The sequence below is a fragment of the Phocoena sinus genome, chromosome 18 (assembly GCF_008692025.1).
Source record: "Phocoena sinus isolate mPhoSin1 chromosome 18, mPhoSin1.pri, whole genome shotgun sequence".
NCBI classification, from domain to species: domain Eukaryota; kingdom Metazoa; phylum Chordata; class Mammalia; order Artiodactyla; family Phocoenidae; genus Phocoena; species Phocoena sinus.
Window position 1 is genome coordinate 11,617,286 of NC_045780.1, and position 19,614 is coordinate 11,636,899.

The 19,614-nt window shown below is 36.6% G+C and overlaps 1 protein-coding gene across 7 annotated transcripts in view; it reads left to right on the forward strand.

The window, feature by feature from the left end:
• The window catches only part of NBEA (neurobeachin), a 620,064-nt gene that overhangs the window by 566,414 nt on the left and 34,036 nt on the right, over nt 1-19,614 (forward strand). For all 7 annotated transcript variants that reach the window (XM_032611436.1, XM_032611437.1, XM_032611439.1 and 4 more), the window contains one exon: nt 14,696-14,863. In XM_032611436.1, coding sequence (XP_032467327.1) covers nt 14,696-14,863 — 168 coding nt within the window. The remainder of the gene's footprint in view (nt 1-14,695; nt 14,864-19,614) is intronic.

Genomic DNA, 19,614 nt, shown 5'->3' on the forward strand with positions numbered 1-19,614 from the left:
CCCCTGAGGTAATATCATGTAGTACATAAATTTTATATAGGATTTCTCTCACTTCTCGATCTGGAAATTGGCACTTTCAGGTATATGGCATAATCTCACACCATCTTCTTTAACAACAGATTATCTCTTCAATTTATCTTTTTAATGTGAAGGATTTATACTTTAGTGATGCCTACTTCTAAAGTCTATACTTATTTTTAGAACTGGTTGTTTATTATTACCACAATACCCTTACATACTTGAATACTGGCTATGATATCAGTGTAAGGATACCAGATCCACAAGCTCAACCCTGGAACCCAGTACATACTGAGTTGTGTCTGAGATGTGTCTCTCAGTCACATCATTTCACTGTATATTTCTAGAGCCAAGAACTGTGCCTGCAAGAGTAGTTAGTCACCAGATATTTGCTGTTATGAATGATTGAATGAATCACATGGGGTAATAATCTTAATGATTTTAGCATGTTGTCTAGTTAGGTCCAAACTAGTGTAACAAAATGAATCCTTCACTCAGGCAGGCAAAGTAGCAAAAATTGTTGGACCAAATTTTCTCTTGCTCTGATTAAACACAGGTTTTTATGTGGCTGCTAACAATTAATAAATGCCAGGTGGTTTTATTGGAAAGAATACTTGGGGTTTAAAAGTTTCCTGGCTCTTGAATCTGAGCTTTGCCATTTACTAGCTTCATTGCCCTGAGTAAATTATGGAGCATCTCTGGTTCTCATATTTCTCATCTGTAAAGTGGGACTACCTTATGAGTGTTTTTAAAAAATCATTATTTGTGATAAAATTCACTTGTACAATTTTAATTATTTTTAGCAAATTTACAGAGTTGTGTGACCATCACCAAAATCTAATTTTAGAACATTTCTTTTGCCCCAGAATTATCCTGTGCCCACCTCCAGCCCCAGACAATCATTAGTCTGCCTTCTCTCTCCATAGGTTTGCCTCTTCAGGACATTTTTCTTAAATAGACCCATACAATATGTGTTCTTTTGTGTTTGATGTCTTTCACTTAGCATAGTTTTTGAGATTCATCCGTGTTGTAGCGTATATCAGTTTTTGTTCCTCTTTTTACATAATGATAGTCCACTGTATGGATATACCACATTTTGTTTATCCATTCATCAGTTGATGAATTTTTGAGTTGTTTCCACTTTTTGGCTGTTATGAATAATTCTACTATGAATGTTCACATAGAAGTCTCTATATGGACATGTGTTTTCCTTGCTTTGGGGTATATACCTAGTGATAGAATTTCTGAGTCATGTAGTAAATTTATATTTAGCTTTTTAAGAAATTAACTCTTCTGCAAAGTGACTGTGTATCTTACATTCCCAACAGCAATGTATGACTGTTCCAGTTCCTCCACATCTTCACCAACACTTGTTACTGTCTGTTTTTTTTATTATAGCCATTATTGTGGATGTGAAGTAATATCTCATTACAATTTTAATTTGCATTTCCCTGGTGAATGATGATGTTGAGAATCTCTTCCTGTGTTTATTGGATGCTAAAACATTTTTAGATATATTTTAATAAACATCAGGTAATGATTCATTATAGATACAACTTCTGTGTTCCTCATTAGTGAAAAAGTTTAAACACCCCAGAATTAGTAATTTTATTAATGATATGCCTAACTGAAAAAGAAAAAGCAGTTGTGTTTCTAAACACAAATCCCTAGGGCAGCATCATGCACAGAATTTTTTTAATGTAGGGAAAGATGATTATTATGCATGAGAAATTATCAGATAGTTATTACTGATATAAACTGGACAAGCAGGACTGTACAGTCTTGACTAAACCTGCAGAAAAATCACAGTGCTTCATTCATCTAGTATGTTGGGTACTCATGCAGTCCAGCTAAATAAACTTACCAAATAAATGAAGTTTCTAGATTTTTATAGCTAAGTGAGAACTTTTTTGAACCCTGTTGTGGTTGTTGTTCTAAAATGTATTACTATTTGGTTTTCTACCCTCTTATACAAAGGATGAAACTTCTCTTTATTACCGTAAGTACCCATTATTCTGTGAAGTGATATAATTCCATATCTATTCTTTTTCTATTTTCTTCTTTAGATTGTTGCTATCATCACACTTTCCTTTAATGGCCATAGTGATTCGAATTTTTCTTATAATCTCTAGTCTGCAAAATCAGACAGTCAAACTTATCAAGGCCTTATGATAAACAAGAGTCAGTCGAGTGCTAACAGAGGCCCTAGGGGAAGTGTAAACTTTATAGCTTTGGAGGAGAGTGACTGTCTTCTACCTCAGGTTTCATTGGCCATTGTTAGAGCAATTCCAGATCTGGGAGTTGGTACTCAAACGTGAAGTGACAAAACCCTCCCTGAGTAAGTGGAATGTTACTCTAGACAGCACCCAGTTTATACCTCTTTTTACGTATAAAGAGCTACATGATGGGGCTAGGACACTCTCCTTTCTTCCAGAGTGTAGTTGCTTACAAGTTTTATCTCTGCTTTCCTCATTCCAAGACTTACAGCTGACAACTGCTGCACAGGAGGTTGGATACCCTAATCTTAGTCACCGTACCCCGTATCCCAGTGGTGGTCCTGAGTCATCCCAATATGATGGCTGACCAAGATAAAATAATGGCAGTAGTGCTTATAACCTATGCCATCTATTGACTTTTATTATTTGTCAAATACTGTGCTAGAGCTTCAGGTACAATATTCTTTTAATCCTCAAAAAGTCTTCTGAAATGAGAATTATACTGAAACTCAGTGAGGTAAGTTACTTTGTCAAAGATCACCTACTTATTAGAGTGGAGTGTTCCAACCCACGGTCTCCAGGCTCGGGTGAGTAGTGACTTGAGGAGCTGTGGAGAGGGAGAGGGAAAGAAGGAGGGAAGGAAACATGTCTTCTAACTAGCAGCGAGTACCTTGGGGCCAGCAGAAGAAAAGACAGAGATAAGAGGGAATTGACCCCAAACCAGCAGCATGTTCCAGCCTCAGCAGCTCAGCAGACCTGACTTTCTGTGATTCTGTTTCTAACTCTTTATCCCCAAAGTCCTCACCCCATAAGACTTCCTTTCCCAGCCAGTAAAAGCTCGGTTTTAGAACTGAGGAAGTCCCAAGTCCCACCACCCATCGAGTGTTGGAAGAAGGCTATCTTCCAACTCTACAAAATGGAGGAAATGTCATTATTTTACATGTTAAACTTTATAGTCACACACAGGATTTGAGACCCGGAGCAGACCTTTATTTGAATAAGCAGACTGAGACGCAGAAAGGCAAAGTGACTGACCCCAGGTCTGGACCCAAGTGCCTTTTCTTACTCACCGTGCCTGGCATCACAAGTTGGCACTCTGAATGTCATGTCCCCTATACCCATTGACAGACTTTAAAAGTTCACCTATATTTTAAACAAAATATGGCTTTATAGATCGACTTGAGAATCAATCCAGATTAGACTAATACTGTTTCTACTGCAATATATGTTCCAAACACCAAATTAGAAAGCACTTTGAAATACAGCCTGTGTGTTATTTGCAAACTATCTGGATCTAAGCATGGATGACCTCCAAACACCTAATTTGACTTACGATTCAGATTTCATCAGTGACACTCTGGCCTGTCTTATTATTCACGCGATCACCACATAAGAGTTTTTAGAAATCCCTTTTCCTTAGAAATACCTGATTCTCACAAAATGGTCTCATATCATTTGGGTTTTAAGAGAATTAGCAGATTATTCATTGAAAGATACAGCCCGAGAAAGGATAATAACACTGTAAAAACAATTTAAACTCTAAAATAGATTTTCCCCTCTTATTTTAAGAGAGAATAAAATACACAAAGGCAAATTTTGAGTAATAAATTATTTTTTATATATTTATAGTTGCTCAGAGTACTTCTATTGCACATAAATATAATATAATAAATAATTTACTCCCGGTCCTAACATTACCAGTTCAAGAACTGACTTCTGTTTACGCGCCTCTTAGCTCTTATATTTTGTCTTTCTAGGAGCTGAAGCACTGCTGAGCAAACTTTAAGTCAGAACACAGTGCTTCTTCAAGATAAATCTCACTGTTTAGTATCACTGTAAACACATATTCCTCGACCTTTGTGCTCAGTGTACTAGGAACTATAAGGATTGCGTATGATACGGTGAAGTAACTGTTCCTCAAAGATTTGCTTTCATCTGTTCAAAAGAATAAGTTTTTATAACTAAAGTATGAGAGAGAAACACTTGTGCATTTCTGAAAATGTCATAAAACATTTTCAGAAACGAATGGTACATTTTTATTGTAAGTAATAAGTTCCAACTTGGCTCCATGAAGAAATGAAAGAAGCAAGGCACTTTTTTTCTCTATTCAAAACCAAATTCTTGGTATCTTATAGGCATTATGAATTTGGTAAGACTTGTGAACTAAACCTTTACTCCATGGAATGAAAGGTTTTACACAAAATTCTGCTTATTTGGGAAAATCAAACTGCCCCAGTCTTGGTTCCCTGGGACACCAGGAGGCAATGACAGGTTAAACTGATCCTATGTAGCAAGTGCCTAGCCAGCACGTAACAGGTGGCTTGAGAAGTGGTTATTCTTTGTCTTCTTTCCCTGGGTTTTCCTTGAAGGGACTCTACAGAATAGAAAGGGAAAGCTACCATGTGTATCAAAAGATTCTGTGTCTGTAGCTGCCGTTCTTGGTGCATCAGAATTGAGCTAAAGGGCAGACCCAAGCTATTGCCTCTGGGAAGAGTGTTAAAGCATCAGAGCTATCAAAAGTCACGTTACAAAATGTAGCCACGTGTGTCTACAGCTGCTCTCCTGTCTCAGTGTCTCCTGTACTTTTCTTTAACTTGAAGTTTTCCTTCACAGCACCCTTTGTATGGTTTCCTTTGCTCCAACCTCTGGTCCATTTTCCCGTCATACTGATGGGAAATAATCATACTGATGTTATGAAGAAATAAGGCCAGCCATCTGTGTTAAAACTGGAAAATGTAACCAATTATCTACCTATCTTCTTTTTTTGCTGAAGAAATATTGACTTGATGAATATTTCTATAATTACCTGCATGATAATATAAAATATAGAAGTCTTTAAATTTTCATAAGCTTTCCATAAATTCCATGAATACAACATCCACCTTTTATTATTATTTTGTAGCATTGAAAGTTTCTAACTTTATACTGGCTGGGTAGCTCATACAGGATTTAGTGCTTATGAAATGGAATGGGTTTAGAGAAAATGCGCTCTAGTATATTTATAATTTGGACTGGGATTATCTTCAGTTATTTGATGGAGTTCTTTGTAATGAGCCTAAAGTATAAAATGAAAATGTCATATAGCCCAAAGAAATGGCATTCACAGTGGTAAAAAAGCCTTCGGCTCTTGTGTGGATTAGTATTCTGTATCCGTACAAAGGAGCATTCCCTCCTTCTTCTCTCAAGCTGTCATTAAGAAATTCAAGGCAAAGAAGACAAAAATAATGTTATAAAAAGGGATGGTATCATTGATTATAAATGATCAGCTTCATTATCCCGTGCCAGCAATTAAAAAGGCATTTGATGCATTTGTAGACGCCTTTACGTGCTGAGAACCTCATTCACTTTTCTTAAAATGAAACAATACTTTGAATTTTTAATGATGTACTTCTTTTAGTCTGTTGTTTTTTTATTTATAGACAACAATATATATAATTGGTTAGAGTTGTTTGTATTTTGTAAATACGGTGACACGGTTTGTGTTTCACTGAAGAACTGTGAAATTCAAAATTTGGTTTCATTAGCAAACCTAGAAAGGTGATAGAGACACTTTTAGTAGACATTTCAATAAATTCTCAGTGCATTGAGTTCATACATCAAGAACTGGTTTAATTTATCCACACGAAGCTAGGCTGATTGCGACCAACTCAGTCATGAAACATTAATAAAGCACTGTGTTCAGTTCTAACGTGATTATAATCTGACCTCCTCACGAAGGGCAGAAATAGAAAGTATGTCTGATAGCATTACCTTAATGCTGGGTTCATCAATCATAATCTGCCCTTTTTAAAAATTTGTTTCAGAAAAAGGCTGGTCTCGGATGTGCACTACTAATCTCTCTAGCCCTCCGCCCGGCATGTTCCTGGTGCCATGGGACCAGGTGCAGACCGTTCTGTCCGCAGGGCGGGACGCAGCACGCTGAGGCAGAGAGCACAGTGGGGTGTGGTTTTGCTTTGACTGTATTACATCCTTTATTAGATTCTCACTTTTTAAGGAAAAGGTCTCTTTTGTGATAGGCAAAAATGTGCATTTAGGGTATATTGTACTGAAAAAATACCTTGCTCAAAAACGAAGTTTAAGCAAATAGCATAACATAAGAATTTTTGGAAGTCTTTGGCAGCATCTTAAAATATTGAGATGGAAAAAGTATATATACTGCAATAGATATCTTGTATGTGGGTGCCTGCCCTGCCACCTGTTGGCCGGGACACTGGATGGATAAGACATCCTTATCTCTTGGAGCTTCACAGTCTCCCTGATCTCTGAAACTGGGGATTTGCTCATTACGTAAACCTTTATTGAGAGCCAGTTCTGAGTAAGGTATTATGGAAAACACAAAGAAGAGTTGGCCATGAATCCTACTCTAAGTAAGGCTAGAGTAAAGCAGAGAAATCCCTTCATTTACCCCCATCATTGAGGGCTTGTTACTGTCTTCAGACCGCTCTAGGCTCTGGAGACACAAGCGTGAGCCACGCAGCCAGTGGCCTTCAGGAGCTCACACTTCAGTTAGGAACCCGCATGAATAAACATACAGCCTCAGTCAACGCTCAGTCAACAGATCATTATCGAGCGTTGCAGGCGCTATTTTATGTGTTTGGAGTATACTGGTGAAACAACAGACAAAGATCTCGGCCCTCATGGAGCTTACTTTTGATCAAAGAGAGACAGACAATCAACAGAAATTAATAAGTAAAATATCTAGAACGTTAGCAGGTGATCAGTACTGTGGAAAAAAGAAGTGCAAAGCAAGGGGATCAGAAATACAAGGGTGGACGGTCAGGATCCCCTCACTGTGATGGTGAGACTTGAACTAAGACCTGCAGGACGTGAGAGAGTGACCCAGAGACTCTTCCTGTCCTGGGAAAAGAGCAGTGAAGGCAGAGGGAACTACCGGGCCAAGGCCCTGTGGCAGGGGTGTGCTTGGCAAGGAAGCCAGTGGGCTGGGGTAGGATAAACACGGAGCGCACAGTAGGAGGAGAGGACTGAGTGGTAACAGATGCAAATCACATATGGCCTTGAAGGCCATTGAAACACTTTGCATTTTTACTCTGAGTGAAATCAAGAGTCGTTGCAGTGCTTTAAGCAGACGAGTTCTATGATTTTGCTGTGCTGTGAGAGGATCACTCGGGCTGCAGTGATGGGAATGAACTGTTGAGGCACAGGGTAGCATCAGGCACGTCTGTCAGGAGGTATTGTGAGAGATGATGGTGGCTTGGACCAGCATGGTGGCAGTGAAGGTAGTAAGAAATTAATCAATTCTGGATGTATTTTCAAGTTACAGACAACAGTTTCCCTCTGCAACTTCCTAGTAGTGACCTTTTTCCCTTAGATTTCTCTAGTCCTACAGAGCCAGGTAAAAGGAGAGGTGGGGGCCAGGTGTGCTGAGTGGTGATGGCTAGAGCAGCAGAGATGGATTACTTTCTAGAAGAAGTAATTCTTCTGGAAAAAGAATGGGGTGGGGAATAACTCTAATATCATCGTATTAGAGTTTTAGCAGAAATTCGAGCAGCAGGAAAAGCCCAAGTCAACATGTTTATCTTCCACCAAACTGTGATCTTTTTGAGATGTGGCACACTTATTCATGTGTATATCCTCCAAGGCTAGCATCTGACATGTGGTAGGTGGTCAGTAATTTGGGCCTGGGGAGAGTTTAGGCTGTATTCACCTTGATTATTTGCATTTCAGTGGGATGTGTTCCTGGTGATCAGAGATTTTGTCTTGTTTCTCACAGTATCCCTGGGGCCTAGAATAATTCCTGGCACATAGGAGGTGCTCCATATTGAGTGAATGAATGATGAACGAATGAACAAACGAATGACTGATCCCTCTGTTTGAGATCATCTTCCCTCAGGTGTCCTTACAGTTTACTTCCTCATTGTAGTCCTTAATTGTCACAAACTCAAGGAAGCCTTCTCTCACTTCCTCCTCTAAATTAGCAATCCCCTCCCCATCCATACATACCTCTTAACTTTCTTTCCTGTCTTTCTCCTTTCCTTAGCATTTATCACCTTCAGACATACTCTCTTACTAATTACTATTACTAGTCTCTCCTCACTACAATGTAAACTTTCTGACAGGGACTTTGGTTTCACGTATTCACTGCTGTGATCCTAGGGTCTAGAATAGTGTTTGGCACATAGCAGATGGTCAGTCAATATTTGTGAATGAATGAATGAATTTCCCACCCCCACCCTCACTTCCTGACATTTATTTTCTTCCTTCTTGTGACCAACACATCTTTCCCATTGCTTAAATAATCAGCCAATAAATATTTATTAAATATTTATCATTTAATGCTGAGTTAGGAACTATAGGAAATGTAAAAGAAGCATTAGGTATAGTCCCTAAGTTCCAGATGCTTGGATGCTAATTGAGAATATAGTATGGCATGTTTGAAACAATTAAGTGTTAATTGGTAATAACCCCATTCCCTTTGTCTAGCAGTTTACAATTTATATGCAAATTGATTTTCACAAGTAAGTTTGTATACATTATTTACTACATTAAACAGGAGGGTACTGATGGTAAGTGTCATAGAAATTCATAGAAGACTTCATAGACTCTGAGCTGGAGAACTCAGGAAACAGACATTGGGCTTGAGTGAGGATGGCTGGGACATGAAGAGGAAGCAGGAGGATGAAATGCTTTCACGTTATGGTGAAAGGAGCAACAAAGGTTCAGAGGTCATACCAGCTACTAATGTGCCGGGGCTGTAAACTGTGCTGCTGGAGCCAAGAATTTGTATCTAGAAGCCCAAAGAAATCATGGGGTAGGGTTGGATCAAGGTTTGAAAGTCCTTAGGGGTCAAGTAAAGTTTACACTGAATGTGTTATGCTAGGAGGAACCTTGGAAGATTTGAAATCGAGGATGACAGTAAGAGCATGATGGTTTCAAAAGTCTGTTCCACCAGCAGGGTGCAAGCCCCCGAGTAGAGGAAGAGGTCAAAGTCTATTGCAATAGCCCATGTGGAGAGCAATGAGAGCTAAGACTAGGATGGTGCTAGTGGGAATGGAAAATAATCCACTGTATTATACACCCAGGAAGCAATCAAGTAAGAGAATAATTTAAGCCCCCCCAAATAAACATTTAAAACAACTATGTTACCTTTATTTAAAATAATTAAATCTTTCACTGGGTAATAGCTATAATTTCAATTTAATCGTGAAGAGAAGCCAGTATAGACACTACAGAAGAAATAGCAATGTGATTTTCTAAGTGTCCACTGGAATATATGCAACTCTATTTGGAGAATTTTTTCAATATCAGAAGCAGATTTTTGAGGCAACAAGAGAAAGGGCTTGGAAATGTTCTTGGTATGGTCCAGAAGGAGAGAGAGAAATGCAGTATTCTTAAATAGAAGGATTCTGGAGAAAACAAAATTCTCTCCTCACAGTTCATTCCACTAGCCTAGTTCCCTTTTTCATAAGTTTCTGAGCTGCTTTGTCCTAAACCCGTTAGAGAAAGAATTCTCTACGTTCTAATACCCATGGGACAATATTGAAATTAGATACTAGGTAACTATTATTCATCTAAGAGATATCCTCTCTGGTTTAAATCTCACTCTTTATTTCCTTCCTCCCAGATCCCCAGGGTAGAATTATGGATTGGGAATTGGTTTATCTAGGCTTAAAGCAATTGCTTCTGCTTTTAGGTATGCAAGGAGAGGGTAAAGCAAGCTATTAAGACCATTATAACCCTAATAGCTTAGTAATCAAGTATTTCTTTCTATTCTTCAGTTGTGAGTGTTTGCAATAAGATCTTGTTTCAAAGTCCAAAATAGGTTTGTGCATGAAAACATAGTTCTAAAAAGAACAAATAAGCAGATAGCATGCATTTACTAACAGATTAATACTGTTTAGAATACAGTTAAGTCTCAGTGTCAGGTTTCAGCTTTAGATAGGTCTTTATGCTTTAATTATGTGAAATCTAAAATTCAATTCTTAGATATGCATTTGATTTAGAACCAGATTTAGCTTTTAAATGTTATAACTGGATTTTCTTTGTTTTCTGCAGTGACTAGCAAGACAGTCTCTGTAAGACTATCTGTTTAATCTACTACCTTATTGTTCCTTTGTCATTTAATTTTATAACCCCCCCCCAAAAAAACCTGAGGCAAAATTATTTTTTGATTGTTTGTTTGTTTGTTGGTTCACTCTGCTACCTAACATATAGAATAGAATAGGGTAACTGTAGACATAGAAATTTTTTAATTTAATTAAAGATTATTATAGATAGCCATGAGCTAATAAGTTTTAAAACTGAGATGAAGTGGATAAATATCTAGAAAAATATAAAACATCAAAATTGACACCAGAAGACTTATAAGCCTTAAAGAAATTTAAGTAGTAAGTCTTCCCAGCCCCTAAAATATCCAAGGCCATATTATTTTACAGGTGAATTCTACCAGATTTTCCAGAGGTAAGGAATTAATTTCTTATGCAAATTATTCCAGAAAACATAATAACCAGCCAGCTCATTTTATGAGGCTGCTGTGATCTTGATTCCAGAGTAGAGGGAAGTAAAGGAAAAAAGAAATAAATCCATTTCAGGTATGGATATAAATACAAAAACTGTAAATAAAATGCTATCTAACAACCCAACCATTTGTTAAATACATGGTGTGTGTGCGTGTGTGTGTGTGTGTGTGTGTCTTGACCCTTTTAAGATCAGGAAAAAGACAGTGATGTTCCATGTCATGTCACCACTGTTATTTAATATAGTTCTCAAGGTTGAGAACAATTATATAAGAAAAATAAAGAAGTTAACTAGTAAGAGTTGCCAGGAACACAATCAACTTATAAAAATCAGTAGCATTTTTCTACATCATTAATAATGGGGTTTAAAATATAATTTTTAAAATATTATAGTTGCATCAAAACTTATGAACTGCCTGGGAATTAACCAAGAATACCCATGTCCTTTACAGTGAAAATATTAATTTTTAAATCGAATATGGTACATAGAAAATTCTGAGACCTTAGATGGGAAAACCTAATATCAATTTTCCCAAATTAATCTGTAAATTTATTGGAATCCCAATCAAAATTATTTTGATGTATCTATACACTTATTATAAAAGTTATAGGGAAGAATAAAGGTCCACAAATAGCTGAGTTGACTCTCAAAGGAATAAATCTACCAGATATTAAGATATATAAGAAATAAAGATAACAATAGAAATAAAAGGTGCAAAGATCTGGAGACACACACACATATCTAGATAGATGATAGATAAGAAGGTAGGTAGGTAGGTAGATAGAGAAAGAAAGCAGAAGGGAGGAAGGGAAGAGGGGAGGAGGGAAGGAACGAATGAATGAATGAAAGAAGGGAGGAAGGATTGTATTGCTTTTTCTAGGTAGATTATTATATTATCTGTAAACAATAGCAGTTTTATATCTTTGTTTCAAACATATATTCACACACTAAAGATGACAGCACACATCACTCAGGAAAGGTGTGTTTGTTTAATAGATGGTATTAGAAAAACTGACTTACTATATTAACAAAAATTATACTGGATCTCTATCTAATACCACATATGAGTGAAAGTGGATTCTAGATAAGGACCAGTATATGAAAAGTAAAACCATAAATATAAAGCTGACACATCAAAGTACAGAAAGTTACCTTTGTTATTTTAAACCAAAATCCAAAAATCATACACGTAACAAAAAAATGTTTGATTATCTCAAAATTAAGAATTTCTCTTCAACCAAGAGTGACATGGATAAACTTAACAGACATGGGACATTTGGGAGAATGCATTTGCAGTGTTTAAAACCAAGAAACAGCTATCTAAAATATATAAAGAACTTCTGCAAAGTAACAACGTAAAAGACAGGAACCTCCAGAAAAGAATGGACGAAGAACCTGAACAGGAAGTATACTGAAGAGGAAACCCACATGGCCAACAAGCATATTAAAAAGCTGTCAAATTCCTCAGTAATCAGAGGAAAACATATTAGAACAACAATGGGATATTGTTTTGTATCTGTTACACAGGCTAATATTAAATGCTGGGATAATACCAGTTGTCAATGGAGATGTGGCCATGTAGAAACTTTCAGGCACTGCTGGAAGGAGGGGAGACAGGGGCAGCCAGTCTGCACTGATGACTCAGACTCAGTTTATGCACATCTAGTGCAGGGACGTATCAGTCCTACTCCAGATTATATGCCCCAAAGAAATTCTCACAAAGAGCCAAACAGGGATGCAAAAGAGGACATTCATCTCAGCATGGTGTCATGGTGAGTTAGAGGCAGTCTAGTGCTCTTTACTGCAGGAGTTCTGAGCAGCTACTGGAAGCAGTAGACTACCTATACACAGGTAGATCCTAAAAAGCAAGGCTAAGTGAAGAAAGTAAGAAACAAAATGAAATCTGTAACCCTATTCCATTTTTATAAATCAAAAATACATACACACAGGAATACATTACATGAGTAGTGTTTTATAAAAACACATGTAAACAAAAGGAGAAACATTAAACAAATTATACGCATTGCCCATGGCAGAGGAAAATGAAAGTTAGTGGTTGGAGATAATAAATAAATGTTTTAAAACTCATGTTAGTGAAAGATGATCATTCCTTCCAACCCTCATCATTGCATTAGGCGTTCAGTTCAGTAACTGTTTTATTCGAATGGAATACGTTTCATTGACCCTTTCTTTCCAAATATGTCTAGTGGTGTCTATAAGATTGATCTGAAATGGTTGCTGCTGAGCTGATTATGTGATTATGTTGGTAAGATCTTCCCTTAAATAATATTTCTGATTTCACTACTATTTTGAATTCCAGTGAACAGACTTGGGCAATAGCGACTCTGTAGTGAACTGCCATTTATTCATTTTTTTCATCCTCTCGTTTATTGTACCATGCACTGAAAACATTACTGAATAATTACCGACTTCTCATTTATACAGATTGACCAAACCGATATGATAGACTTAATCAGTATAGAATTTTAACCAACAACTCTTTTGTATTTTAGTTCCTTTTCCTGTGTTCTAGTCCAAACTATTATGTCAAGACCAATGAGATACAGAGTATAGAAATTCTGTTTAGTTTTAGTATGAAACCTAGCCTTTTATAAAATCTGATTGTTTATATTTCTGAATGAGAAACGTCCACAATAACTGGTGTAAATAAAATACCAAAATTTTTAAAAGGAATAGATAAAAAGGGAGTTTGAGGGGAATAAGTTACTAGTTAAATGTCATCACGGGAAAAGTTGAAAATTATCACTCAGATATTTTTAGATTAAAAAAATGAAATATTGATATAATTATCAGAGGGTTAATTTAAGAAACCATTTATTGATTAAGTGAATCCAAGCTGTTTTCAGCACCTTAGAAATCAGGGTCACGCAGCCAAAGAATGACTTCATTCACATATTTAATTACAGCTGTAATTTCAAAAATTGTTTTCTACAGCTTTGCATAGTTGAAATTTAAGAAGCTAGCTCTACAGCTTTTTCCTCATGCTGCTGAAATCAGTGTGTCCTTAAAATCAATAAGAAATTGATGATGAATGAGTGCAGGAGGTGAGAGGCACAGTGAGCTACCACAGGTGTGACCAGAACTCCTTGCCTACCTGCCAGGGCCCCTCTAGGAAGTTTATGATGGCTTCTTAGGAACTGAAAAGGTCTCTTTTTTTTTTGACTCTTTATGGAGGTTTCGTATGGTCACTGACTCTCAGTAATTTCCATTCATTTCCCACTGGCTAGCAAACATCTAAAATTACCCACTGGTTCCTAAACAGTGTAATAGCAGAGTTCATTCATAACAGAAGGAAGGCATTCCCTTTTAGTAGTTTTAGAGGTAAATTTGAAGACTTCAGGCAGGAAAATAAGTACATATCAAAGTTTCTAATAAAATTGTTTAGCTTCAAACTAATATTTAAAAATTAGAAATGAAATTGTTGTAAATGGCATTAAAACAGGCATTTCAAATTACTTTTAAACATGAATGTGTCTTCTTTTTTTTTTTTTTTTTGCGGTACGCGGGCTTCTCACTGTTGTGGCCTCTCCCGTTGCGGAGCACAGGCTCTGGACGCGCAGGCTTAGCGGCCATGGCTCACGGACCCAGCCGCTCTGCGGCATGTGGGATCTTCCCGGACCGGGGCACGAACCCGTGTCCCCTGCATCGGCAGGCGGACTCTCAACCACTGCGCCACCAGGGAAGCCCCCATGAATGTGTCTTTTTAAGAAATCTATTTAATATTAAAATTCACATCACATATACAGTTAAGCCAAGAGAACATTAAGTATTTTAGAAAGAAAATTTTCTTTTAGGTCTCTGTTTTATTAGAGGTTGTATTTTGTCACTCCTAAGAATAGGTCTTAATAGGTACAGATAAAATACAGGAATGCAAAGAATGTGTTCTACTTATTTATATAGAATATTTCAAAGTAAGAGAAAGGGAAATTTGCATGGTGTCTTATTTCTGTCTTGACTGATTTCAGGCCCTGGAAAGTGAATTTGTTTCTTGCCAACTCCATCAGTGGATTGACCTTATATTTGGCTACAAGCAGCGAGGACCAGAAGCAGTCCGGGCTGTAAATGTTTTTCACTACTTAACCTATGAAGGCTCTGTGAACCTGGACAGTATCACTGACCCTGTGCTGAGGGAGGTAGGTAATAAGTTGAATATTGTTATGAAAATTTCTGTCATCCCTTCAGCAGAAATGTGGCTTTGCATCTCTTTCTGTATAAATTTCCTTTCAATGTAAATTTTTAGAAAACATAGATATCAGGTTCTTGACAAATGTGGAAAAGTGAGTGTTATATGTCAAAAACAAGTAATGAGACCACCATGTAGTTCCTTTTTGAAATGCAGATATGTACAATGCACTTCAATATTCCTATCTTGTTTGTTTTACTTCAGCATCTTCACTAAAATGCTTAATGCCTTATGTGTGTTATTAATTAATGAAACCTAGTTGAGTATTTAAATATGAATAGTTCACATTAAAATAATCTGCCAGTATCTATTTTTTAATAAAAGCAGAATTACAGTCTTCTAGACAGAATACTTAAAAAATGCATCAATAAAAAATGGATAAGGTTACAGTATTTTATTCCTATATGTTCTCAAAAATGCATCAATAAAAAAGATGAGGTTATAGTATCTTATTCCTGTGTGTTCTCACCCTGAAATTTTATAGCTAACATTTGGGAATTATATACTATAGTATGTGTATAATTATTTTTTATGAAAATATTCATCAAATATATTATTTAAATCATTTCAACGTTGCACAAAATTATTTCAGATAGGTGAAAGAGTGAAGATGCAACAGCTGCTAGATGAGTCTTGCTTCAAGGAAGCTGTATCCCAGTCTTCCATTCTACCAGATATCTGCCATCTGCTTTATGCAAAAGAAGTAATCACTTCTCCATCTCCAGTCAGTGGAATGCTTTTTTATTTTTTTAGTTTTAATTTTAGAGGTGAAAAACTCATAGATTTGGGAAATAAAGCTCTAAAAGAAAAATTTACATCCATAAAGTTATTTCCTATAGACGTCTATAAAAACAAAATGACTCCATTTGTATGGCTTCAAGCAGAGAAGAGGAAAGGGAAGAGAAGAGCCTCATGACCATTGATCATTGGATCCTTAGGGCTAAATATTTGGAGAACACATTGCAAGCATATTATTAGGTGCAGTGTTATACCGTGTTGTGTGCACAAGGAAATGGGGTTATTGCCTGAAGCTGGAAGAAAGAGATAGGGACAGAGAATGAATGAATGAGAGAGGAGCCAGATATTATAAAATTAGTTGGTGAAATAAGGGATTCTCTCTACAAAATAATGTGATTAGTTTGTACACAACTGGGGATTCTAATTCTGAGCTTAATTATTCTCTTAACAATACACCTTTGTTTAACACATGGCCCAGTTTTATAAACATCTTACCAACTATATTCTCCTTTCAGAACCAATACCTTTAGAATCAGATAAAAAAGAAAATAATTGGAATAGCTTATCCTTTTATTCCAAGACCAACTCCAAATGGTTTTTTGACTTTTAAATATCATAGACATTTTTGCTCCTGAATATTTTAGCATACATTTTTGTCCATTATAACATGCTGTCCTTATAAAGAAAGTTACAAGTTAATCCTCTTGGGCAAAATAAAAATATTTTAAGCATATTGTACATAATGAAAGTACAGGGCAGCACTAAAATTGACTGAAAATAGCAGATCTTTCATATTTAAATGACAGTAAATAAAGAGATAAATGAGAGAATAGAAAGAAAATGGAATTAGAATTGAGACTTTCTTTACACGGATATAGTGTTTATTACTCGAATCTTATAAAAATACCTGCTTCTACAAAATAGCACACCATTGCTTTGGACAGTAATAAAAACTATGTATAATTGTCAAACTCTAGAAATTCCTAATGAAACATTACATGAAAATGCATAATTAAAAAAATATTCTGTTGGAGAGGAGCAGTTCAGCCACAATGTTTGTCATTATATAGGCAATCTGAACAATAATACATTACAGCTCCTGATTACCTCACAGTGAGGCAGATTGGGAGTGCCTTACTCCAGGACTCTCCTTCCAGCATTCCCAGTCTGAGGGCATAATTGCTGAATGCTGAGGTTCCGTTAGAGAAACTCCCAGAGTCATTCTGTGGCATATATGTCCTCCCTCCCCAAGCCCCTCACCCATCTCTCTCACCCAGAAACTCTTCTGTCAGTTCTCAGAATACTAGTGAGGGAGCGCATACCTGGAACGCTGTTACCTTCCTTCCGCCAGGCAGCATGGCTCAAGCACATACCAGCAGAGGCATTCACACTGACCCAGTGGCCCTATGTCAACTCAAGATTGCTTAGGAAGATACTTAGGTGGTCCTTAAGACCACTAGGTAACCACTTAGTACATTGTAGACATAACAGATTAAATGACCTTCCAAGGAATATGAGTTAACCGTCCCTCTCCCCACTCCCCACCCTTACCTCCTCTACCCCACGACTAACATATTTCCATACAAAAAAGTTCTGCATTAACAGGTAAGAACCTGCAAAGGGTGAGAACCCACTTAAATCCTGTGAGCTTCCTCATGTGGCCAAGTCATTTAATGTCCCTCCTCCTCCATTGCTTTCTCTACAAAGGAGGAATAGTACAGAACATACGTTTGCCAGCATAGAAGCATCTAGCATCTGTTGTCACAAGAAAGAGCCCTGTGGATAAGTGGAACGAAGTATAGCATAGTCAATATCTCCTGGTCATTTATTCCCCTTTTCATTTACACTCCCTGTGAGGAGGTGCTGTGCAAATCACACCGCCTTCCATCAGAGCATCAGCGTTGAGCTCCCAGAGGTCTGCTCTGCAGTGCTGTGACTTGAGAGAGTTGCTGTCCACCTAAATGGTCAGACAGAGGCTCTTGGAAAAAATAGTGTTCAAAATGTTAAGCCTTTTATTGAGCTCGGTGCATTCCTTTTATTTGATAATGTTTATCTTAGTATTTTTTAAATGTGAAGATCATTATATTCCACAAAGGTAAAAAGGAAAGCTACAGTTATACTAAACTCCAAGTAGCCTAAGGAAGATGATTTTTTAATGCCTTAATCAAACACTGATTTAAAGGGGAAACATTTAATATACAAAAATCTACATATGTTCCTTTTGTAAAAAAAATATATATACACACACACACACACACACACATATATATATATATATACATATATATCCCATAATCTGCCTAGAACTTTGAGCTTTGAAGTTAGTGCTAAAATTTGAGAAATGGCTTGAGGTTATTGATTCATTCTTCCTTGACAGGTGAAATCATGGAGCAGCACTAACCACAGCAATTATGGCATTAAAATGTCAAGAAATTAGAGGTCAGAATAACAGATAATTTTCTTCTCTATGTCAGATTTAAAATTGACATTCTTTGACAGTTTAGGATCTCTGGCTGAGAAAAATATGACAGCTTAACTTATTTTATACTTGTACAGCAGTAATTGATAATAAACTTTATCATGACAGCCTCTGGGCAGAAACATGACAGAACCGTTCTGGTACAAAGCTCTTCGTAATATGTAAACACTAGATCTGTTGGATGTTAGATATTATTTAAATTGTCTTAAGTCTTAGCTTTTATCATAATCTTCTAGACACCTTTTTTCATAGATGAGCTCATCTGACTATTTGAGCAGCATTTTTTAAGCATGATACTGAATATCTTTCTTATCCATTCTTACATATTAATAAAAATTATGTGATTTGCTTTATATTTCTACTTACCAAATGATGGCCAAGAACTTCATCCTATGACCTGCTTGGGGAATAAGCTATTCTGGCTTGTTAAGTGTCTGGTCCCATGGTTTTCTAACTCCTTGCTACTCAAATATGGTCCATAGACCAACAGTATCAGCATCACCTGGGAACCTGTTAGAACTTCAGACTCTACTCTCAGGCCTCCCTGACCTAGTAAATCAGCATATGCATTTAAGGAAATCCTTGGGTGACTTGTTTGAGACATTACAGTGTAAGAAGCACTGCTCTACTAAAGGTGTGTTAGAATCATCTGGAAAGCTTTTTTCTTTTTTTTTTTTTCCCTACAAAAGTAGAGAGAATGATGCAACAAATCCTCTGGGTGTTCTCATCACCCAGTTTCAAAAATTTTACCTCTTATTTCACCAATATCCTATCGCCACCCCCCTTTACTATTTTCAGATACACATGCCATATCCACCTAGCCCCATCCACTCTCCATTCCCCCCTCCTCCATCTAGAGTGTATCTCAGAATATCCAGGGAGAGGGTTCAAACAGGTTTATTTTGAAAAAAAAATCTCTAGGAATTTTAAAACAACAGAACACTTACTTAGCTTTAGAGATGATATTCTTCTTACTTCTAAAATAATTTCTTTAAATCTAGGGGACTTTTAATGTGCATTTCCATTTTACTAATTTAAGCTGTAAGGTTTCCTTTCTATTTCGTTTATGCTTTTGAATTTGTTAAAACTTTCAACTCAGTAAAACTTCCAGTAACTATAGGGAAAATTTTAAGGTGGCTTTAAGAAATCTTTATCAGTCATTTTTTTGGATCATTTGTTCTAATCACTTTCCAGAAAACATAAATTTTATCAATTTCTGAGAGTTCCAAAGGCACTAGGAGATTATGCCATAGTTAATAGTTGGTTAGTAGAGATTACAAATTAAATGCCACAACAATTATTTACTGTACTCTTACGATGAGTGGAAAATATTTTATTCTAAAATTGTTTTTAAAAATTATCACTCTTACCGTCATGGATATAATTACTCAGCCTCTCTGCCTCAGGGTATGATTCTGTGGTACCTAGCAGTCAATAAAAGATGGTGGAAAGACGGAAATCAGATAATAGGTTATATCACAGCT